This window comes from Cryptomeria japonica, chromosome 4 (genome assembly GCF_030272615.1).
Source record: "Cryptomeria japonica chromosome 4, Sugi_1.0, whole genome shotgun sequence".
NCBI lineage: Eukaryota > Viridiplantae > Streptophyta > Pinopsida > Cupressales > Cupressaceae > Cryptomeria > Cryptomeria japonica.
Window position 1 is genome coordinate 198,629,663 of NC_081408.1, and position 26,513 is coordinate 198,656,175.

The following is a 26,513-nucleotide window of genomic DNA, read 5'->3' on the forward strand; positions in this document are numbered from 1 at the left end:
AATTAGGTGAGTGCAAATATGATTAAAAGCAAAGCGACTTATGTGACATGATTGTGAGGATATTCAAAAAGCATGGTTATGAGAATGAGCAATGAGAGTTCAATTTATAGCATTCAAAGACCAAATGGACCAATAAGATCAAATTCAATCAATGGACAAAATTGGATGAGAGATTGAGTGAAGTGGAATGAAATAGGAAATGTTTCATTTGCAAGCAGAGAGAAATGGGAAATATGTCATTTGTAAGTGGAGAGCAAAATAGAAGGTAGATGGAGTTAAGTGAAGATAATTAATTAATATGTTCATTCAAAACTCATAATCAGCCAATTAAATATTTCATTTAACTGTGACAAGAAATAGGAGATAAATAAACTAACAAATATTAATTTAACAGTGAAAAAGGAAATGGAATGAGAAATTTAACAAATATTAATTTATTAATTCATTCAAAACTCATAATTAGCCAATTAAATATTTCATTTAACTATGACAAGAAATAGGAGATAAATAAACTAACACCATGTTGGTATTATGGATGTGTTGCATTGGTTTTGTCATTGATGTCAACACTTGTCAACACTTGTGAACACTTATCAGCACTGAAGATCTTTGGTTATGTTCACCGGCATGTTCAGTGACTTATGCACAATCACCGGTATCTGGTTCACCGATAGGTTATATTGTTCACCGGCACTAAGGATGATCTATTATCATCTAGAGATTACTTGGTTATGTCAAAGATATTGTTTGGACACTTGGTTTTGGTGATTTGGTTATTGGTCTAATCGAGTTTGCATATTTGATGTTACCGACAAATAGGTCTAGGTTATGGACCGGCAAGCGTTATCTATTCCAGATCAGCACGACACGTTATGGAGATGTTTTATTGATTGGTTATTATTGTAAATGCATTGAGCCGACATGATGCATCACATATTGATTCATTTATAATTGATTTAATTGTAATATTCTTAGTGAGCCGACCTACACATTTGGTCTTAGGTTTTGGTATATATGTAAGATCTCATTTGTGAGATTAAAAAAGTAAGAAGGTGTGGTAGAGGATTGCAATAAGTTATATACGAATATAAGTAGAGCTATACATGCAGACATCATTTGAAGATTCAAGGAAGGTATGAAGAAGACAATCAGATCTTAACCAGTACTGAATCCAGCATATGAAGATGCTATTTTGAGCAGTACACTATCATCAGTATACACATACTATCTGCAGTAGTATCATCTGATTATGGGTAAAGTTTCCCACCATGGTTTTTCCCCTTACAGGGTTTCCATGTACAAATATCTGTGTTATGTGTTGTGGATGTTATTTGTCTTTTGTTTCATGCATTAAACTTTACCAGTACTGTTATTAACTATTAAACTATCTACCAGCATTAAGTTTGGTTTACCGGTATTATGCATTAAGTTTGGTTAAGTTATATTTGGGTTGAAATTAATAGACAACTGATTCCCCACCCGCCCCCCCCCCCCCTCAATTGCCTCTGGGTCCTAACAATTGGTATCAGAGCTAAGTCCTCTTTTTGCAGAAGTTTAACAGCTTGAGGAGATTCTATGGCAACTAACTATTTTAGGAAGGACAGTATGAAGCTTGATGGAACTAACTATGGTATATGGAAGATCAGAATGGAGACACATCTGAATTGCATTGGAAGAGACATATGGGATGTTACAAAGAATGGCTATGTTGGTCCTACATAGAGTCAACCTAATCCACCAACTTTGGCTAAAGATCAGGAGAATGATTGCAAAGCAAGAGAATAACTTTTGAGCGCATTGTCAAATTAGAAAATCATGGGATTATCATACCAATCTACTGCTAAAGCTATTTGGGATAAATTGGAGACTTTGAATGAAGGTGATACCATTGTTAAAATTGCAAAACTGGAATGCTTCCGGGTCAGGTATGAAAATCTGAAAATGGAAGAAGATGAAAGGATTTATGCTTTTATGGAAAGAGTTAATGAAATTATTTTGGGTATACAATGTTGTGGAGGATCCTTAAGTGAAGATGAAATTGTTTCTAAAGTTTTAAGAGCATTTCCATCAGCATACAAAATGAAAGTAACTGCTATTAATGAATTGAGAACAATACCTAATGCATCAGTATCTAGAAATACTTTGGTTGGAAAACTTTCAGCTTTTGAACTTGAGGAATTTGGTCCTATTGCTACAATTAAAATAGATTTGGCTTTCAAAGCTTCATCATCTACAGCATCATCATCATCATCTGAAAAATCTAATTGGAAAGCACTCTATGCTAGAGAACTTGAAGAAATCATAAGAGAGAATGAAGAACTTGAAGAGCTTGAAATACTATTTGCAAGGAAAATGCCTAAAGGTCCAGTTGGAAGTAAGTATGAAGGTAAAACACCATTTAAATATTTTAACTGCAATAAAACTGGTCATATGGCATCTAGGTGTCTTGATAGACATGCAAGATTGAAAGAAGAAGCTAAAAGAACATATAAGCCTAACCCTGAATATCAAAGATATAGATTTAAGAAGAATAGAGACAAATCATGTTACTATGTTGATGAAGGAGTTACTAATGATTTTGATGAGGAACCGACAGACAATGAATGGGCTTTTGTTGCAATAACAGAAGATCAACCAAAACCTACTATTCAACTAGTAGAGTAGGCCCTAGCAGCTAAAATTGAAGAAAAGGATGAATGGATCATTGATTCCGTATGTTCACATCATATGACTAGTGATAAGAGTAAATTTTTAACCTTTTAGGAATACAGTGGAGGTCTAGTAAGATTTGGGGATGACAAAGCTTGTTTGATAAGAAAAAAAGGCACTATATCTTTTGATGGTAAGCACAATACTGATAATGTTTCTTATGTTGAAGGTTTAAAGCATAATCTTTTGAGTGTTGGTCAATTAGTTGAAAAAGGATTTTAGTTACAATTCAAGAATGGTACATGCAAAATCATGAATAGAACTGGTTTGGAAATTGCAACCGGTAATCAAACTAGAGGTAATATCTTTCATTTGAATAACAATGAGAAGGCATGCTTGATTGCGCATATTGATGAAAGCTGGTTATGGCATAAAAGACTTTGTCATGTAAATTTTGATTGCATTGTGAAAATCAATACAACTAAGGCAGTAAGGGATTTACCTAAGATTGTTAAACCTCAGAATATGGTATGTAAGGAATGTCAATTTGGAAAACAAGTTAGAGAAACTTTTAAGAGTATGTTCTTGACTTAATTCATACTGATTTATGTGGTCCAACAAGAACTAGAAGTTTACAAGGAGATAGATTTTTATGCTAATCATTGATGATTATTCTAGAGTGTGTTGGGTTACTTTTCTCAGGGAGAAATCAGAAGCTTTTGGGAAATTCAAACTATTCAAGGTGATGGTAGAGAATGAAACCGGTAAGAAAATAAAATGTTTGAGATCAAATCAAGGAGGTGAATTCACATCTAAGGAATTTAATACATTCTGTGAAGTGAATGGAATCAAAAGACAATTATTAGCACCTCAGACACCCCAGCAAAATGGAGTTATGGAAAGGAAGAACATAACTATTTTGGATGCAGCTAGAAGCATGATATCAGAAGAAAACCTACCTCATGTGTATTGGAGAGAAGCGGTGAATACAATTGTTTATACATTCAACAGAGTTCACATTAAAGGTGAAATCGGTAAGACCCCTCATGAACTATGGTTTGGTAATACTCCTACTCTTAAATATTTCAGAATATTTGGAAGCAAATGTTATATTAGGAGAGATGATTATATTGGAAAATTTGATCCTAGAAGTGATGAAGGAATATTTCTTGGTTACTCATATAAGTGCAAGGCATATAGACATTTTAACAAGAGATTGCAAAAATTCATTGAGAGTGCAAATGTGAAGATTGATGAACAATTTAGAGGTAATTCAAGGTCTATGGACTCTGAACCAGCAGTTGAGATAATCACAAATTAACCTACAATAAGTACACTGGTACATAATGTTGATCCAATCACATCGGCATCATCTGAGAATTCCACAGTGACTGAAAAACAACAGCAAGTGAATACACCCAGGTATGTAAGATTGAATCACTTTGAAAGACAGATAATTGGGAATAAGTATCAAGGTATTATGACTAGAGGAATACTGACAAATGAAGAGGTATGTCTAATTTCTCAAATTTAACCAACAACTATTAATGAGGCATGTGAAGATAAACATTGGATTAAGGCTATGGAAGATGAATTAGAACAAATTGAAAAGAATAACACATGGACATTGGTTCCCCGGCCTAAAAACAAAAATGTAATTGAAACTAAATGGGTATTCAAAAATAAACTTAATGAAGATGGTAAGGTAATCAGAAACAAAGCAAGATTAGTGTGTAAGGGATATTCACGGAAAGAAGGAATTGATTACAATGAAACCTTTGCACCGGTAGCTAGAATTGAGGCAGTCAGATTATTCTTAGCTTTTGCAGCACACAAGAACTATAAAGTATATCAAATGGATGTTAAATATGCATTTCTGAATGGTGATCTTGAAGAGGAAGTTTACATTGAACAACCTAATGGATTTTCTTTGATAGATGACAAAGATATGGTTTGTAGGTTAAGGAAAGCTTTATATGGATTGAAGCAAGCTCCTAGAGCTTGGTATGCTAGATTGGACAAATATTTTTTGAAGCTTGGTTACACTAAAGGTAATGCTGACAACAACTTATACTACAAAGTGACTAATGATGACATCTTGGTTATTGAAATTTTTGTTGATGATATCATTTTTGGAGGAGAAGAAGGATTGTGTAAAGACTTTTCTAATAAGATGCAGGAAGAATTTGAAATGTCTATGATTGGGGAGATAAAATTATTTTTAGGATTGTAGATTTCACAAACTGATAAAGGTATATTCATAAATCAATCAAAGTACTTGAAGGAATTACTTAAGAAATTTAGCATGGAAAACTCTAAACCTGTAATTACACCTATGACTAAAACTAATAAACTATCATTAAAGGATGAATCGACACCTGTTAATCTAACAAGATAAAAATCTATGATTGGAGGTTTATTGTATTTGACACAAACAAGACCTGATATTATGAATGTAGTATGTACTGTTTCAATATTTCAAAGTAACCCTAAGGATAATCATGAATCAATAGTAAAAAGGATTTTTCGGTACCTACAAGGCACAACAAATCTTGGTTTATGGTATCCTAAAGATGAAAATTTTGATTTATGTGCATACACAGATGTAAATTGGGCAGGAGATGTAGATGACAGAAAAATCACCACCGGCGGAGCATTTTTTTTTGGTAGCAGACTAATTTCATGGTTGAGCAAGAAACAAAGTTGTACATCACTATCAACAACAGAATCAGAATATGTTGCAACAATAACTAATTGTACATAGGTATTATGGATTAAGCAAATGTTGAAGGACATAAAGGTAAAATGCAAAGAACCTATAATCATTTACTGTGATAATATGGCAGCAATTGATATATCAAAGAATATGGTATTTCACTCTAAAACTAAAAATGTTTCTATCAAATTCAATTTTCTGAAAGTGAATGTTGAAGCAAAAGAAGTGAAATTGGTTTATGTGAATACCAAAGAGCAGATTGCATATATCTTTACTAAGCATTTGCCTAAGGAAACTTTTGAATATCTAAGAGAGTGGCTTGGAGTTATACCCTCACCAGTAGAAAATTAGACAGTTGAAACATGGCATCAAACCGACAGAATTAACAGAGAAATCTTTTTTTGGCTTTGATGAAGGGGAGCTACTTCTCAGGGGAAGTAGATTGAATAAATTTGGTTATAAGTTCTATGAATTGATTGTATTTGGTTTTGTATTGCTTTGGCATTTGATGTTAAAGGGGGAGAGATATCTATGAAAAAACACATTATCTTTTGGGGAGAGAATATTCATTGGGGAGATTGTTACTCTTTATATCTATATTTTGATTTCTGGTTAATGATCTCTTTGGGAGATTGTTGGTTTTTGGTTTTTGGCATTTCTGCTTTGGCACCTAGATAGTTTTTCCATCTTGTGTTGCCATCAATGCCAAAGGGGGAGATTGTTGGTATTATGGATGTGTTGCATTGGTTTTGTCATTTATGTCAACACTTGTCTTCACTTGTGAACACTTATCAGCATTGAAGATCTTTGGTTATATTCACCGGCATGTTCAGTGACTTATGCACACTCACCGGTATCTGGTTCACTGACAGGTTATATTGTTCACCAACACTAAGGATGATCTATTATCGTCTGGAGATTACTTGGTTATGTTGAAGACAATTGTTTGGACACTTGGTTTTGGTGATTTGGTTATTGGTCTAATTGAGTTTGCATATTTGTTGTTACCGGCAAATAGGTCTAGGTTATGGACCGACAAGCATTATCTATTCCAGATCAGCATGACATGTTATGGAGATGTTTTATTGATTGGTTATTGTTGTAAATGCATTGAGCCGACATGATGCATCGCATATTGATTCATTTGTAATTGATTTAATTGTAATATTCTTAGTGAGCTGACATACACATTTGGTCTTAGGTTTTGGTATATATGTAAGATCTCATTTGCGAGATTAAAAAAGTAAGAAGGTGTGGTTTTTTCCCTTACAGGGTTTCCACGTACAAATATCCATGTTATGTGTTGTGGATGTTATTTGTCTTTTGTTTCATGCATTAAACTTTACCGGTACTGTTACTAACTATTAAACTGTCTACGAGCATTAAGTTTGGTTAAGTTATATTTGGGTTGAAATTAATAGACAACTGATTCACCGCCCCCCTCTCAGTTGCCTTCGGGTCCTAACACACCAAGGGATACAGATTAGGTCAAATTGATGTCATAGGACGAAAATGGGGTCGAATTGATGCTATAGGATAGAAATGGGGATAAATTGATGTTGTAGGATAGGAAATTGGGACAAATTGATACCAAAGGACAAGAAATTGAGACAAATTGATGCCAAAGGATAGAAATCTGGGACAAATGATGCCATAGGATTGAAATGGGGACAAATTGATGTCACTAGGACAAAAATAGGGACAAATTGATATCATAGGACCAAAATGGAGACAAAATTGATGTCCATAGGATCGAAATGGGGATAAAATGATATCAACAAATGTAAAATTGGGACGAATTGATATCATTGGATATGAAATTGGGATGAATTGACAATTTTTTTAAATTAGGTTGGCAAGAAGGATGATTTAGGTCAAACTAATAATAAATTGAGAGAAAATGATTAAATTAGAGGATATAAGAATGACATGATATTGACAAATGGTGAAGACCAAACACATAATAAGAAGACATGTAAAAAAGGGAGACGTAGGTGTCGAGCATTTTTTAGTGTCTACAGTTAGACAAATTGATATCATTGGATCGAAATGGGGACAAAATTGTTGGTGTAATTATTTATTCATCTTGGATATAATTACACTTTACTTAAGTTTACTTAGGTACATGCATAACATTTTAGTTTGCATATGAGACACTTAGAGAGATGTGCTACATTGGGAGTGTGTATGTAGGAGAATTTCCACCTTTTCTGGTGTGATCTTGTTGTTACATTCCACCATTGGTGGGTGATCCACCTCATGTTGAATATTTTACTATTTCTCCTACCTACCCCCACCTACCCTTGCATCTCATTCAGCCACATGCCATCATTGTGTGCTCTCTTGTCTCTTAGCCTTGCCTCAATAAGCAGGCTTATCATTCATTGTATGTAATAATCATGATCCAGTTGATCTCTTTTGCATCTTAATAGGAATACAATTTATTCTTGTCATATTATATCTCTCTTGTCGTTGTGCTATCTATTGGTCTCTTTGATCTTGGTTGCTTTAAGAATAATCTCACATGGTATTAGAGTGGTTGGAGCACCATTGCATAGCCTTTGGAGAGATTTTATTGCGTCTTTGAAGGAGGTCAAAAGGTAGATCTGAGGAGCAGCATCTTATAGAGGTTGTCATGCCCAAACTTTTGGGCAAAAACGCAACAACAATTTTTTTTTTTCTAAAACAACTTAAAATACTAATTACTCAAAAATAAAGATGAGATAAATAAATTTATCTAAGCTAAAGGTTAACTTAGACATAAATAATTGGGTTCCTAAAGTTCATTTAATTAACTCCACAATTATAACGTTATAATTAAAACTAGACTAATTATACCCCAAAAGGGTCGTCACAACTTATTTATTAACTTAATTAATTTACTTAATTTTCCCCAGTTAAATTCTCCAATAACTAATAAAGAGATATTAATTATCTCATATAGTATTTAATTGCTCTTGGACTATTTAAAATATGTTAACACACATTCTATTGGATTTAAAAATAATTAATTGAGTAATTGCAAATAATGTTTTTAAATTCGACCAATAAAGTTAACCAAGGTAAATATAATAATTTCCTAATAAATCACTCCATATTGATGTTGAATTTAATTCCCCTTAGATATTAAATATCAACTATTTACTATTCGGCCAACATTGACCTTATAAGTTAAAATTTAACAATTTACCTTTAATAGATTTCAATATTAAAATTTACAAAAAGAATTTAACTTAACCTCAATTCGGCCAACAAGTCAATCGGGCCAAGCCTGTGGGTCATGGCCCACAGAGACGATCGCAGTCACTCTGTGGGTTGCGGCCCACAGAGACGGTCGCAATCACTCTATGGGTAGCGGCCCACAGAGATGGCCAAAGCTGCTCGGTGGGTCACCGCCCACCGAGACGGCCACAACTGCTCTGTGGGTTGTGACCCACAGAGACGACCGAAGCCGCCCTGTGGATTATGACCCACAGTGCGGCCAGACCAGCCCGACCTCTCCCATACTTCTCTCCCTCCTTTTTTTTAATCAATTACATATAGTTAACATTTTGATTTAAATAACTTTATATCTAGATTGATTTACTTTCCTCTAACATGCTTTTACAGAATGTAAAATATGACAGTATTTTTTTTATTTACAGCTGCAACTAACATCTTCTATAAATCATTTAATCCATTGGTCTAATAACAGAAAGATGCAATGTAAGATTAAAAAAAACATTTCTAAGATGTCTAATACTCTTTTTTTTTTTTTTAGCTACAGACATAAATAAATATTTCTTTCCTCTTAATAAAAATATTACACTACTAGCATTTAGATAATTTCATTTGTTTTTCAATAACAATAAGGACAAAATATAAATTTCATTCTCAATCTTTTTCTAGAAACTATATCAATAAAGAAATAATCCAACAATGCAATCTTCTCTTTGCAAGAACATATATACTTCAAATTTAAAATTCATCTTTATTACATGGTAAAAACTATTCCAATAGTTACATTTAGTACATCATAGCTTCTTTTACTAAAATAAGAAGATAACTAAATCAAGCCTCTCATTTCTACTAAATGAGGGCTTATCAAATACATTTATTTTTACAACTAAAACAATAAGAAATAAGATCATTCCAAACTTTTCTTTCCAATCTTTTCTCAATAAAACCTGCAATAAAAACTTATAGGTTGTGACCATGGAGGCTCACCTCCCAACCTAGGCTTACAAGAAGCCACCCCCAAGCTAGAAGAACCAAGGCTAAATGAGAGACACACAAACAATACACAAACAAGCAAGAAAACTCACAACATACACACTCCCAACCCAAAGATAGACAACATCACTTATGTGACTTTTCAAGTGGGGTGAAGGTGGACCATATACCTAGAGGAGAATTCTGTAATTAAGAGAACATAATGCCATTGCAAGGCTACCAACAAGCACATCCACAAGTTCCAAACTTGTCCCAACAATTCCTTATGTCCTCCAAGGCATACAAGCCTTCAACTCCCCTTATGACCCCCATTGCCTAAAAAAAACACTATGTAGCAAGGGTCCCATAATCCCTTGTAAATCACTCTCTTCCAAAGAGAGCCTCTACACTCATAGGTTGTCAAACAACCCTTCACCCCAAGGCCACTCTACTCTCCCAAGGGTGAGTTTGGCCTTGAAAACTCCCAAAACAAAACTCAAAAATCACAATAAGAAAAGAAAAGAACACATAGGGAAGAAATCAACATCTTCCTAACACACTAAGATATTGACAATGAAAGAAACTATAACAAGCAATCTTTTCAAAAATACAACAACATACAAGAGCTAGAAAAACAACCAACCTTAAATATGCCAAAAGGATGATGAATCTTGTAGAAGAGCTTCCCAAATCCACTACCTTTTCCCCTCAAGACTTAGCCAAAAATCTTCCCAAAACTTACAAAAAATGCTCAAGAATGTAAATCTCCAAATATGGAGCGTGGGTGATCGAACTTCTCCCTCCCAAACTATTCCCTAAGAAGACACTCCTCACTCTTTCCAACCCTCTTGGGAAGGATGAAGGATGTTCATAGGTTGGTATTCTCAACACCTTACAAACTCTCTAGCCAAGGCACCTCAAAAAGGTAAAAGAAATGAGGAAGAGCAATGTCACTCATGAGGAGGGTTCTCTAACCTAGGAAGGCTACTCAAAAGTTGAAATTCAACCAATTTGAGAAACTCAACTTTTGAGGTGACAAAATAGTCCCTAGGGAGTGGACACATGGCTAAATTTGGCCTTCATCCATAGGTACATCATATGACCCACTAAAAATGCTCCTAACTTGACCCTAGGAGTTAGTTTAACACTCTAGAATATCACCCAAAGTTTACCTACGGGTCAACCTTGAGTTGACCTTTCAAATGGCTCCATATCCAAGACTTTCTTGGGACCATACTAGGATAATTGAAAAATGCATTGATAAAACAAATTTCCTCCCAAAGGACATGTCATTGCCAACTCACTTTACAACACATGTGTCAAGTGACACTACAAAAGAATTACACATCACTAAAATACACATGGAAAATGTCCCTTTTTTGGAATTTATAAATTAAACAATTTCCAAATTAAACACACATTCCAAGCATAACATTTACAAATTAAAACACATTTACAAACGAGGTGTTGTCTCTCCAAATAGACAACCCTTGGCTTCACAAACACACATAGGTCTAGGCTTGATTTTCTGAATAGTTTCCATGGTCACATGGAATAATTTTCCTGCACATCTCACTTTGCACATTAGTAATTCCAAAAATCACATATAATATTACCATATGGAAAGAATACAATTCAGACATTGCATGCAATTTCATTTATAATAATCAAGTTTCCAATTATCTAATACCATCCACATAAAATAATCTACTAAATGGCATCATCATAATCATCATGGAATTAAATCGTTTATAGAGCATGCATCCATAATTTTCTAGCATCAAAACAAAGTACTGCAAATAAAAGTAAATGACATAATCATATCAATGTTATCCAAAATATTGGATCATATAAAATCTATGTCCATAATGCATCAAAATATAGTATCAATAATAAGTCCAACATGAAAATAACTGAAATACTATGATGGCTCGGGGTAGGCCCTCACAGAAGCCTCCTAGACCAGATCCGACCTTACCATTACGTCCGGGTGGCCGTTTCCATGAATTTTGACTATAAATTCGCCTATATTGGGTGAAAATCAGATTTCGGGCTTGGAGGGAAAATTTAGCCAATTTGGCTAACGGTATGGTTTTTTCAAAAAAATAAAAAAATTATGTGAAATTATTTTAAAATCGTATTTTAATTCACAGTTTTTTTAAAAAAAATTGTACAAGTTTGTTATATTGTTAAAAATAAATAAATAAATATATATATATATATATAAAATACCTCCACCCCCCCGACATCGTACACTGTACGCTGTGCATGCCCCTGCCATCGTACCGCCACTGTAGCTGCACCTACTCCCGTCGTCGTGCTCCATCACTTCCCTGACTCCTTCTCAAGAAATCATAGCTCCCACCGACATTTTGCTTCCTGGTCACCCATTGTCGACCTTGCTTCTTTCGCCCGGTGCTTCCTCGACCGACGCTCTGCATTCGGCCTCCGACAACTCCCAACGGCCTCGACTTTGTCTTGTTCCTCACCACCAAATGCCCACACTTCTGGCGACCACTTCATGACACAACTCGTAGCCCTGCCGCCGCCGCCAAAATCCTCCCTGCGCTGTGCTCCCATCCTCGGCTCGGCTGCAGTCTCCGACACCGCTCTCCTGTGTTCCTACCTGCTCCCAACCATTTGCTTTTCTCTCGTTGACGCATTCACCACCTCTACACTCCTCCCTGACCGGACTTCTCTCTTGGCAGTCGACTTTCGGGCACTACAATAGTACTTCTCGTCGGTTCTGCACTTTCCCACTGTTGTAACTTTTTTGGCCATGACAATGCCATGTGGCCACTTCTAACTCGCCCACCTTGTACAGTCAACATGTCCAGTAAACCTTTGTCTTGCCACCTGTGCGCCCACATCACTGTACGACCACACCATCAACATCATCTAGTCAGATTGACACATAGTCATCCATACTGCCACTTGTATGTCCACGTCAGCAGACTGTACACCCACTCAGTAGACATGTCAACCTGTTGTACTAATACGTCATCAGCCCGATAAGCGAACACGTCAATAGTTTCGTATGACACATCATCTGTACGAACTAATCAGATTGTGTCACGTCATCGGTCTATATTGTACGAACACCCAATCAAGCAGGGAGGTGAATTTTTCGTGACGGCTAGACGACTACCAAATTTAAGCTAATGGATTGCTGACATCATTATTTTTTGCATTTTTTTAACTCCCCTCTCATTGAGCTTTTTGATTTTGCAGTTCAACTTCAAATGACCATGTCTTGCTCATTTTTGCTCCTTTTTGGGTGCAATTTTTTTTTTTGAAATGAACTAATTTTTCGTTTACTTTCACGTGGTGGTGTTATTTTTTGATTTGGGTGGACAAATTTTTCAGATATTCAGTTTTTGGTGACTGTACACCTATCCAATCCTCATTTCTGCAACTTCCAAGACTTTGTTCGGGGTCATACGAACTCCTTTTCAGGTGCTGTTTTTTTTTAAAGTGCATAATTTTTTGTCTACTTTCATAATCAGCTATAAGTTTGCAGTGATTTTGAGTGGAAATTGTACTTTCAACATATGATCTTTTTTGGCCAATTCGGCACTTGTATTGGATAGATCTATACTTTTGGTCTTTTGCATTGCAGTTCTAAGCCTATTGGGGCAAGTTGTAAAACAAAATCAGAAGTCCACTTTTCCATTGTTTGTAGGTGGCCTATTGTACACGCACTACATATAAAGTACCAAAATCATCATTTTTTATTTTTATTTTTTTTTGGGGGGGGTGGGTGTCTCTTGTGCTTTTGTTCTCTTGTATTCTTTCCTCTTGCTACTATGGGTTCTACTAAGTTTCCTCTCTTAACTCCTCATAATTATGCTACTTGGAAAATTGATGCATGGAGTAAACTAATGGAAAAAAGGGTTAACTCATACATTGATGGAACTATTGTTGCTCCCACTGATTCCAATAGTCACTTGGATTGGCTCACGAAGAACATCATGGCAATTGGTACCTTAATAAAGTATGTACCAAAGGATCTCATTTTTCATATTGAGAAATGTACTTTAATTAAGGATGTTTGGCAAAAGTTTCAAGACTTGTATGGTCAAGTTGATGAGATTAGGGGATATCAAATTGATAGTGATCTCACCATGTTAGATCCCAAGAACTTTGATACAATACAAGATTATGTCACTAAAGAAAAAGAGTTGAGGGCACAACTCAAAGATTGTGGCATTTATAAGAAGGATACTCAATTGATCTTCAATTTGATGGGAAAGCTTCCACAAGAATATGCAACATTTGTTTCTAGTTTCCAAACTCATAGGATGACAATGGGTTCAAGCTACACAATGCCTACATTTGATGCTTTCACCGACATGTTGATGATGGAGCAAACTAAGTTGATAAGCATGGGCATTCTTAAGACTTCTAAGTCTCAATCATATGTGGCAACTCAAGGGAACAAAGGAAATCAAGGAAATGACAACTCAAACAAGAAGAAAGGGTAGTCAAAGCCTAAGGACAAAGCACCACCTTCTCCACAACAAGGAGATCCATCCTCTTCCAAGAAGGACAATTCACCAAAGAAGGAGAGACCAACTTGTGCCTATTGTAAAAAGGTTGGTCACGAGGAGCATCATTGCCATTATAAGAAGATTGATGAGCTCCTACATATCCTCAAAAAGAACAACATTGATTTTCCTAATGCCTACAAGAAGGAGGATTCATCACCTTCCACTTCCTCACAATCAAAGGGGAAAAGACAAACATTTATGGCAAAAACAAGTGGGAAGACTCACTCTTTTGGGACAAGAAAAGGACAAGCTCTCTATGCTACTACAAGTCATGATTCAGGGAGATGACTTCTAGATTCAGGGGCTTCTCATCATATGGCGTCTTCACAGTCTATGTTCTCTTCATTAGAGCCTTGCACCATGCCACAAATTTTGATGGGCAATCATACATACATGGATGTGATTAGGAAAGGATATATTTCCATTGGGGATAACTCCTTCAATGATGTGTTGTGTGTACCCCATTCGACAAACAATCTTCTTTCCATCTATCAAATCACACATGGGGCAACAAAGAAAACTGTGGAGTTCACACTTGAGTTAGTTATCATTAGAGACTTGGAGAGTAGAGCTATCATTGCGACTGGGGTTGTGGATCATGCATCTCGGTTATATTCCTTTTTAGATTTTGTTCCTATTGATGAGGATGATTTTACATGTGATGATTCTTCACATGATGATTCAGATTTTGAGGAGAACTTTGGGTACTTGAACTTGGGTGATGCAGAGGTCCTAGTATCGGTATAAGATAGGTTCCCCTAATCCAAGAACACACCAAGGACCCTAGAAATAACACAACACTCCAAGGGTTAAGGAACGTCAGTTTGAAAAGTCCCACATCCCTTTCTTCTAAACAAAAGACTACCGGTACAAGGTCTCTTTCATTTATCGGTACAAAGTCTCTTGCATTGATCAGTACAAGGACCCTATGGTCAATAATGGTTTGGTCCCTTCTCCAATGAAACAATGAATATTTAAAGTTTGATTTTATGTCCCCTAGGTCAGGGAGACCTCCTTCAATCATTGAATTCAAGTTCCCTCTACCGATTTGGGTAACTGCTGCAACAAGGCCCACAAAGCCTAGTAGCCTTGCCAAACCAATTTTCCACACTTAACTATTTATTTCTACAAAAGACCAAACAACAAATCTTGGATTTGGATACCCTTTTGGGAGTTACAAAACATATCCTAAGGGTTCTTACCGGTAGGGAACACAAGAATCCAAACCCTACTTTGGTTAGGAGACCGATATAACCTAATTAGACCTATTTTACAAAGGAGTGTGTAGACACAGACCTTAACTCACCAAAAAAATTCAAGGAATACTCTTAAGAAATTTAAAATACACCAATTCCTAACTCTTAGGCCATGATAAGACCTTTAACCCCTGATGTGAGACCTGTTTGCTTACACTTGTTGGTGGCCACATGGAGTTGCCCACCTTAATGCATCAAACCCTCGCCTCCAACTGGTCCTAACCTGAAAAAGGCCTTTAAAATCCTAGAATACATTGGCCATACTTGCATGCCCTCCAAAGCTGTGAACCACCAATGAAGGATCAACAAGGTAAGGCCATTTCTTTGCAAAACCCTAGACAAAACTGTCAAATCTAGAACACTTCCAGAAATTTGCCGATTTCTTCCTTGTCTTGGTGGATTAGGACCTCAAACTTGATGCATCTGAAAGGTGATTGACCACTCTAACACATCTCATTGGTTTCCTAATTCCAAAACGATCGTACAGTACGGTACACCGTGTAGAATAACGGAATTGCAGGAAATTCTCAGAAATATATTACTTCAATGATGTCAAAAGTTTACAAGTCATTCTCTCCTATTCTCTCCTCCCAATGATGATTGGGGATGACATTTTATACCTTCCTCAATGGTTATCAACCACCTTTTGAACTGAGGTTACCATTGAAAGGAAGTTGCTATTTGCAACCAAAAGTTGTCAACAAAGTTGTCAAGTTTGAGCAACTTTTGACATATGTTAAATCCGCCTACCTAGAGATGTTTCAACATGTCCTAAACCTTCCTAAGACATATCCAACACATAAACACCTAGAAAAATACTCAACCAAATACCCCTAGGCCCATATGCCCATGGTGGCTTATCAATTTGCCAAATCCATGTCATTGGGTAACAAGGTGGTGTTTATTACAAACAAATCAAACATCAAACATCAAACAAACAAGACTACCCTATTGCATAGATTGAAAGGTCACATTCTCATGTGTGTCCTTTAACCTTTATCACTCTTATTAGCTTAGTCATGAGGTGCTCCTACACCATTGGGGATTATCACATGTGACCCCGTTCTTGAGCCTTGCATTTCATCTCCTCCTATTGATATCACATCACCTATTGCACCTAATGATGCAAATGATGCGACAGTTTTGCCTTCTTGTGATTCAGTGTAGCAGGATATAACTTGTCTTCCAGCTTTAGTTTCTTGGGATGAGTACTTGACAGACATTGCAGGTTTATTTGTGGAGTCCTATATTGCAGATTTGGGAGACATCATTGATGATACCCATCTTCTCTTTGATGAAGATGATCCTTCTTCAATTGTTACGAGGGAACACTCTGACCCTCTTGTTCATTCTCTACATGATCATCCTTTTGAGGTTGACATGATTGTAGATTCTTATGTACAACAGTTGGATGAGGTCTCTTTATCCTTAGAGGAGACATGTGAGTCTTTGGGACATGTTCTACATTCATCTCCATTAGATCTTGGAGTGCCTTTTTTAGCAGTGTGGATCAGTACACCACCTTTGTAGGGGGTAACTTTCAGCATCAACATGGGGACACTTGAGTAGTTTTCAGAGACTTCATTCATCATGAGTTTTTTCCCTACATCTTCCCTTCATGATTGGGGAGACTTCATGGATACACCTTTGTCTCTTCCCAAGGGGAGGAACATTGTTCGATGTTCATGGAGCAATTTCTTCATTCATTTTTCGAGTTTTACCATTGATGCAAATTCTACATTGAGGGGGGGGCTAGCTAGTCTCTCTTCTTTCTCTTCTTCTCTCATATAGGGGGGACTTTTTCCTCACATGGGGTTTTGTCCTTCACATACTTCTTTGAGGGTTCTTTGTATAGTTTTCATCTCTCTTTTGGGGGATAGTTTTTCCCATTGGGTTTTTCTCTGTTTCCCTGCTTTATGGGAGATTGCATTTGCATTTGTACATGGGTACCTAACATGGCCTTGTAGCCGGGACCCATCTTGCATTGCTTAGTTGCATTGTAGACTTAAGTGCATTCCCCTAAGTTGCACTTAAGGGGGGGTGTTGGTGTAATTATTTTATTCATCTTGGATATAATTACACTTTACTTAAGTTTACTTAGGTACATGCATAACATTGTAGTTTGCATATGAGACACTTAGGGAGATGTGCTACATTGGGAGTGTGTATGTAGGATAATTTCCACCTTTTATGGTGTGATCTTGTTGTTACATTTCACCATCGATGGGTGGTCCACCTCATGTGGAATATTTTACTATTTCTCCTACCTACCCTTGCATCTCATTGAGCCACATGTCATCATTGTGTGCTCTCTTGTCTCTTAGTCTTGCCTTTATAAGCATGCTTATCATTCATTGTATGTAATAATAATGATCCAGTTGATCTCTTTTGCATCTCAATAGGAATACAATTTATTCTTGTCATATTTTATCTCTCTTGTCATTGTGCTATCTATTGGTCTCTTTGATCTTGGTTGCTTCAAGCACAATCTCACAAAAATGATGTCCATAGGATTGAAATGGGGATAAAATGATATCAACATATGTGAAATTGGGACAAATTGATATCATTGGATATAAAATTGGGATGAATTGACAAATTTTTTTAATTAGGTGGCCAAGAAGGATGATTTAGGTCAAAGTGATAGAAAATTGAAAGAAAATGATTAAATTAGAGGATAGAATAATGACATGATATCGACAAATGGTGAAGACCAAACACACAATAAGAAGACATGTTAAAAAGGGAGACATAGGTGTTGAACATTTTTTAGTGTCTACATTTAGGCTTCAAATTCACTTGCATAGTAGTTTCATGCAAACACTTAACAAAATTTGTTGCTTAATTTCTAACAATATAAATGATTCTTTATAATTTTTTAATTAAACACAAAGAATAATTTAGAATCTCCACCTATAATGATAAAGGTGCCATAAAATAAAAAAATTAAATTAGATTATTATAAAACAAATACTTAAATTAATTTAAAAATTAGATAGAACTACTTATATCTCTCGTAGCTCTCTTATTCCCTGATCATGGATCACATAATGTGATCGAAATGTTGATACAAAAAATTCCCACACAATCTAATCCAAAATGAAAAACATTAAAAAAAAACAAACCAACTTAATAAACAAGTGCATGGAACCACTTTAAGCTCCATGGAACCTTGTTGTTTTTTATTTGAAAGCAACGGTATCTAAGATGCTAACCCTTAAACATAATCATAGACTATCCACAAAACTTCAACAACAAAAACCTAGACGAAAGTTCAACAAAAAGTAACCAAATACGAGTTCAGCGTAAATTAAAAATGACATGATGTTTATAACCTTCTCCTAGTGCTAAGAAAAGGAATTTGAAAGGAATTTGAAGAGTATGGTCTCCAACAATTCCTAGGTTTTTTTTTTTTAACCTTGCTCTTACAACAAGATATCCAACCCTTTTCTCTTAGGTGGGCCATGGTGTGTGTAGTAAACCCTGAGACCAAAAGGGAAAAAATGTGGCATCTAGAAGTCCCGTTAACGCGTGCGCTATTTGGTCCTTTCAAACTTTAGAGAAAAACAATTCTTTTTAAAGGATGACCAATTGGGCCATACGTAGCCTGACATCTGTCAACATCACACTTAATGCACGTGGTGACCTTTTAAATAATTTCCCCCGTGTAACCTCTGCTGAGCTGGCACGCAATATTTAAGTCCACCTGATTCCCGAGCCGGCGTATTACCTGGATTAACGAGCGCGCAAGTATCTGAGCACGGATCCAATAAGATCTAATCTTTCCTAAACTTGCGCGGTAATTAACCTCCTCAAGTGCGTCAAATTTCGCCGGCTGGAAAATACGCGTTAAATATTCCGGCAATACCGCGTTTTGAGGTCATGTGCAAATGAATTTAGTTTACCGGATTAATTAAAAACAAAAATTATAGTTTTTAATATCTATTTATGTTTAATTATATCTGTCATGAGACGTGCTCGAGGTGTCCGTCCTTATTGGATTGAGCTGTCATGGTCTTTGAAAAGGGAGGGAGGGCAATCCAATTGAGGAGTTTGAATGGTGGGATGATCAATTCCCTGGGGCTCTAGAAGAGTGGACTTTCGCGTCGGCAGAGATTTTTCAACTCTTTCCTTCCTGTCTGTTGACGGGGATGGAGAAGTTTAAATTGGATGCCTAGGTCGTTTTTTGACGCGAGAGATTCAGTAACACAGAGCACCCATTGCAAGTTCATGAATACCCACATCTTTTTTTCTTCGAATCTGATCGGTGTAGAGCCTTGCACAGGGCGTCAAATATTGCTGGATTTGTGCTCTCTTTTGACGGTTTGAGTGCGCGCTTCAATCCGTCGAAAGCAAAGTGCCGGACTGTGCTCTGCTTCAAGATATTAGGACCCAAATTGTGGTTTCGTTGATTTGTTTGGGTTTATAGCGGTTAGTGAGGGTGCAAAGTTTAGTTCGTTTTCCTCGAATCCTTTCCAGCGGGGCGTCTAAAGCTCTCTTTTCAAGGCGCTCTGCATTGCAACGGTCAGGTACAGTTCCTTTTATTTTTTCAAACAATCCGTTAAGATCCAGATGGTATTAAACAAGGTATGGAGCTAATCTAAGCAGAGCTGAGTCTCTTTTTGTTGCCCTGATCTTGACGGTGCTTTTGTTCTTGTTTTCTGAATTTGACGCTCTGTAAACCCTCCAAAATGGGTCACACTGAACCCCAAGCTCCTGCCAATGGAGTGTCTGTGCAAATCAACGGTAATCCGTCCCGCAGACTGCCTGATTTCCTTCAGAGCGTCAACCTTAAGTATGTTAAGTTGGGCTACCATTATCTCATAACACATCTCTTAACCCTTTTGCTGATACCTCTGATGGTAGGGATCCTTGTTGAAGTAGGTAGGATGAATCCACAGGATATTTGGCAGCTCTGGATCCATTTACAGTTCAATCTGGTGAGTGTCCTGGTGTGTTCTGCTGTTTTAGTATTTGGATGCACTGTGTATGTGATGTCAAGGCCTCGGCCAGTCTATCTTGTTGACTATTCATGTTATAAGCCCCCTGAAGCCCTTAAAGTGAATTACACACGCTTCATGGAACATTCCCAGCTTTCAGGGAATTTCTCTGAGCCTTCTCTTGAGTTCCAGAAAAAGATATTGGAGAGATCTGGTTTGGGAGAGAGCACTTATGTCCCTTCTGCAATGCATTACTTACCCCCCCGGCCATCCATGGCAGCGGCTAGGGAAGAGGCAGAGCAGGTCATGTACGGTGCCCTGGATAATCTGTTTCAGAAAACTGGATTGAAGCCTAAAGATATTGGAATCCTTGTGGTGAATTGCAGTCTTTTCAATCCAACACCTTCTCTTTCGGCAATGATAGTGAATAAGTATAAGCTCAGGGGAAACATTAGGACCTTTAATTTGGGTGGGATGGGTTGTAGCGCTGGGGTTATTGCCATTGATCTTGCCAAGGATATGTTGCAAGTTCATGGAGGCACCTATGCAGTTGTTGTCAGCACAGAGAATATTACACAGAATTGGTATTTTGGTAACAAGAAGTCAATGTTGATACCGAATTGCTTGTTTCGTGTTGGAGGATCTGCAGTCCTGCTGTCAAATAAGAACTCTGATCGTCGACGTGCTAAATACAAGCTTGTCCATGTTGTGAGGACTCATAAAGGAGCAGATGATAAGGCATTCTATTGTGTGTATCAAGAGCAAGATGAAGCTGGGAAGCTTGGTGTTTCATTGTCTAAGGATCTTATGGCTATAGCAGGAGGTGCTTTGAAGACTAATATCACAACTCTAGGACCTCTTGTTCTGCCTATCAGTGAACAATTACTCTTCTTTGCAACCCTGGTGGCGAGAAAGCTTTTCAATATGAAAATCAAGCCATACATACCAGATTTCAAGCTTGCATTTGAGCATTTTTGTATTCATGCCGGAGGAAGAGCTGTGATTGATGAGCTTGAAAAGAATTTGCAACTCTTGCCGATACATGTAGAGGCTTCTAGGATGACTTTGCATCGGTTTGGTAACACTTCTTCAAGCTCAATTTGGTACGAGCTCAGTTACATTGAAGCAAAAGGGCGGATGCGTAAGGGAAATCGGGTCTGGCAGATTGCTTTCGGAAGTGGGTTCAAGTGCAACAGTGCTGTTTGGCAAGCACTGCGTACCGTAAAATTATCAACTGAGAGCCCTTGGGCTGATTGCATTGATCAGTATCCAGTGGCAACTATCTGAATTTGATTCTTTACTACAGCAACATCAACATCCTGTGTGCACGTAACTTCTCCACTCACATGCATTTTTTAGTGTTACCATCTCTTACTCTTCTTTGGTCCCTGTGTCCAGGCTTCCTACATGTTCAAGCTTTGCATGCTCATTTTTTTGCACATTCAGATGTTGCATCTTTAAGCTGTGGATCAGGATTTGGAATTACAAATGGTGCCATGTTCTGAGCTTTTGAGCACTTTTGCATTTTTAAACATTGCTCATTCAGAATTTGTAGGTTAGAGAGGCAGCAGCAGAAACCAATTCTAATATTATCTGTATAAATATGCTTCTCAGATGCTTCTTCAGACAATTCTTCAGTCATTGCTGCACATTGTCTTTAGAACATCATTCTTGGCAGCTTTACTGATATCCATAGCTGTAAAATTGACATCATCAAGGAGTTCATTATGGACACATTCTGTTTTGAACTGAGTTTAATTTTTTTCTTCTAATTGTGTGATTACCATTCTACAATTTTATTGAATTCTATTCTAGAATGCCATCTTGTTATAGAATATGGTTGTCAGATAACTGAATTAGAAAGTTTTTAGTTGTTCTTTTTAAGGATCTTTTTCATTTTCAAGAACAAGCTCCTTAAATATTGTGAAGGAAAAATTTTCTGCACAGTGTTTTTGACGTTTCAATCATTTAAATTGTAAATCAATTTAACTTTACCGAATGGAGTAACTATCATCGACATTTTTAGGGGCTCCCTGTAATCCTCTCTTTGGAAAGACTAATTATTTATGGTTTCTCTGTTTTTTATAAGAGTTTAGGCTAAAGCTATGTCAGGTGTTGCATGATTTACCAGAAGTATGCGTTTGAACTTTGAATAACAGTTGACAGTTAATTTTAGATAATGTTAACAGTAGGTTCTTGAGTTATTTGCAAGGAATGCAGATGCTTTACAAAATGCCAAGTGGGCATATGTTCAATTCGTAACATGTGGACTGCCATTACTGTTCAGTTGACCTAGATAATTGGAGACACAACTTTGGTGATAGTTCTGATTCTATCTTTTAGCTGTTCTGTTTTCCATAATATTAGAGGCAGCAGAATTTTGTAACTTGTATTCCATTTCGCATAATTGCTTCCAAATTTCAGAAACATATTGCTGGCAACATGAAGAGTTATTTGACGCTTATCTAGGTTGTCTGTTTGAGAAAATTCATTTAAACAAAAACTGATTCAACTGAAAAGAAAACCTAGATTTCTCAAAATTTAAATTTAACATGATGTGGGCTTTTCTACAAAATGAAAGGAAAAAGAAGCACCAATTATAATACAATTTTGGTCTAATAAAAGCACACGTCCAGAGAACTACTAACCATATTACAACTGGATGGGTGTGACACAACTAGGATTGTGAATGTACAGTCAAATCCAATTTTCAGAGTGTTAAGGACTTGCCTTAATAAATCAACTCAAATCAATATCTTTTGGTAACTTGAGTATGTTAATGAAACTCTTTGCTCCAACAGATGCCAATCTAGCTGACAATATCGTGTTTAATCATCTACAGATATGGAGTGCTCATTTTTTGTCATCAAGGCCGATTGGAGAGAGCTACCTTTCTCTTTGTTGTACCTCCCAACTCAGTGATGTTAGGTGTATAATATTTTAATGCAGAAGCTTTTGTCAGGATATTAGTTCAGAAATTATTGTCTATAGACTCTAGTCTCCATATAATGCCAAACCTTTCAAGGAAAATATGTAGACCCAATTTGACATGATGAGAGATTGTGACTAATCAATGCTGAAACAAAACTAGTAAGTTCTTTCTGATAATTTGTTTCTCATGTGATTTTCATATGCAGCACACATGTAAACATTCAGTTGCTCTTGGGACATAACTTTGAAGTTTAGTAAAGAACGCTGGAAATGATAGGAAATGCCTCAAGTTGTTAGCCTATAATATTCTGTATATTTTGCAACTTGAAAAGGTATATAGTGGGAAGATGGGCAAATGAGCATGACAAGACAATAAGAGAAGACACAATATCCAATTTTGAAAGGTATATTATAATAGAAAAATTGATTTAAGTTTTACAGAAATCCATTGGGTGACAGAAACTTTTATGATTATCTGTTTGAGTCCCCTTTTTAGGACTGGACTTTATGTCTTTGAGTTTTATTCCCTTTAACTGCTAATGTTATTATTGATAATCCTTTTTCATTTTTTGACAATGGAGCTTAGGCTTCCAAAGCCTGTTTTTGCAGCTGACAATTGTGAAACATCAACAATCCCTCACGTCAACTAATAGATGTTGAAAGACATTCTTAGAAGCAAAAATATGTATGCTTTGCTTGCTACTCAAATTAAATGTTTTCTGTGTGATGAAGAAGCTAATACTGTTTGAGACAGTGATGGTTTTAATGTGTATGCTCCTCATTCAGTGCCTTCATGATTGATCATGGCCGCCTGCTTATACAATCCTCCAAACCAGTTCATCATTTGAAGGGAAATTGATGGGCATGCTTCTCATTTGTCACCCTCATAGTTGATCATGGGCACTTGCTTCCACAATCTCCCTTAAATCCGATGGGAGCCTTTGCCATCATTGAAGGGATACTGATGATCTGGATCATGCTTCTCATTCACTGTTTTATTTTAAAAAAAGAAAGAAAACTAAGTGAAGCAGTTCTCCAACTACTTGATGGCAGCCAAGTCATGTCATTTTCATCAATTCATGTATAAAATGTATCCTTAGTGTCTGAAATCAGGTTATTATCTCTCCTGGTCAGGATGGGGAATAGGCTTCTAAACCCTGCTTTCACAGCTGATAATTGTAAACATTAAACTTTGATTCACATCAACAAATAGATGCTTATTGGCATCCCTAGAAGAAAATATATGCATACTTCTTATTGTGCAAATTGAATTGGCTGCCCAAGACAAGATGGTTGAACTTTGTTGCTTTCTGACACAATCTTCCTATCTTCAATGGAACTTTGATTCACAGCTGATAATTGTAAACATTGAACTTTGATTCACGTCAACAAATACATGCTTATTGGCATCCCTAGAAGAAAATATATGCATACTTATTGTGCAAATTGAATATGCTACCTAAGCCAAAGATGGTTGAACTTCGCTGCTTTCTGACACAATCTTGCTATCATCGAAGGACATCGATGGGGATGCTCATCTGTTACCACCACCAGGGAAATCTTGCAGGATTGTAAATATTTTACAAATATAGAACAGGATGTGAATGTTTGTAGCTTATTAAAAAAATAGTAGGTAAATTATCAGGAAAATCATGAAATTTACTACGAGTATGACTAGTTCATGTATATCTTATAGGAAATTATAATGAATATTATTTTAAGATTCTGCTTATTGGTTGATACAATTTCTTGAAAATTTGTGAAGTATCCAATTGCCAAAAAATATTGCATTATAATATTCTGACTGCTGCCCCATTCAACAAAGGACATTTATTAACAATTTTCCAACCACTTGATGTCAGCTTTGTTATTTTTATGTATTACATGGTGCCTGAGCTTAGATTGTTATGTCCCTTGAACGTGGCTTACATTTTAATTTACTCTGGTTATTTTGTATACCTCCACAGAAATGCTAATTCTCTGTCTAATCGCATTTATTCCAGATAAATGTTAATTTTTAACATAGTACGAAAAGGTAAAAGAAAGAATATATTCAAGGAATATTAGGAGTATATTTTTATTCGAAAAGCATGATACTTTCTAAGAAAAGCACAACAGTGTCTTTTTGTCTGTTCTAATGGGTTGTGTGAAGCACGTTCTGTACCTCAGGAAAAACTGTAGAGTTGTATTTTTCTTTCCTTGTTTGTAAGAGATCACGAGTGTGTGAAGCATGTTTTGTCCTTGTGTATTTGTCCTTTTTTCAAGAGAATAGGTCTGAATATTTGAAGCATATTTTGTCTACTTGCCCAAAGAATTGAAAAGATGGATATCTGTTTTATTTGCAAGATAAGCTTTCGAAGAGTTATATCGAGATTCATAAGCTTAGCAGTGCACCTGTAAAAAAAAATTCATGCCTGGTAAGGCTGCCAAGCCAATAAAAAGAATGCCTGGTCCATCAAGGAAATAAGATTTTTAGACATGTTCCTCACTGCTTGTTTTGGGGATTAGATGGCAGGGGACTTCCCTGGCCTCTCCCTGTTCTCTAAGGAAATTGGAGATGCATCCGCCATTTTAAAATTAAAACTAATAATAATCAACTTTCCTTTGGGAAAAGAAAAGAGTTATTTCAAAATCAGATAAAAAATGTCACAATTTTCAGGTTTTACATTTTAATTTTTTTTTGTGGAGGATTTTCATTCATAAAGTCATTTTAGCTACTTGACACAGGAGCATGAGCTTTAGGCTGAACCTATTCAACTATTTCTAAAGACTGAGGGGTGTCCATTCTGCTAAATTCGTCTGGGCGCAATCCCGGCCTCATCTCTTATGATGTTGGAGCCTTGCACTTAGCAAGATTTGATCCTTGATAGACTCATTAAGAACCATTCAACTTCACCAGGAAACCTAAGACACCTTTTTCAAAATTTGGAAAATGTCGATTTTGAAAAATGATGTTTTTAACGTATCCAGAGAACCTTTTGAATTATTGTATAGCTCCAATGCTTCTATTTCTTTTAATGAAGTCAGGAATTGCTGTCATTATTAAATGTACATTCTTTTTATGTCCTTAACTATTTGCTGTAAATGTCCAGAGAGTTCAATCCTTAATATGTCAGTCTAACACATTACCATGTTCATCAGTCATAACTCCATCTGACCAACTGTTAAATGGTTTTAATGGGCAAAAGTTTTTTGTTTGCCAGCAAGGTATTCTGTCTGAATTTGTTTGAACTGGCAATATCAAGCTCTGACACAAGCATGTGGGATGTTCTTGAGAATT

General features: G+C 36.4%; 1 protein-coding gene across 1 annotated transcript; it reads left to right on the forward strand.

Moving 5' to 3' along the window:
- The first annotated feature begins 19,365 nt into the window (after positions 1-19,365).
- LOC131028523 (3-ketoacyl-CoA synthase 4) lies at positions 19,366-22,060 on the forward strand. Its single transcript, XM_057958806.2, has one exon. It carries the CDS (start codon positions 20,054-20,056, stop codon positions 21,587-21,589), a length of 1,536 nt encoding a protein of 511 aa, XP_057814789.1. The 5' UTR covers positions 19,366-20,053; the 3' UTR covers positions 21,590-22,060.
- Positions 22,061-26,513: the final 4,453 nt, after the last annotated feature.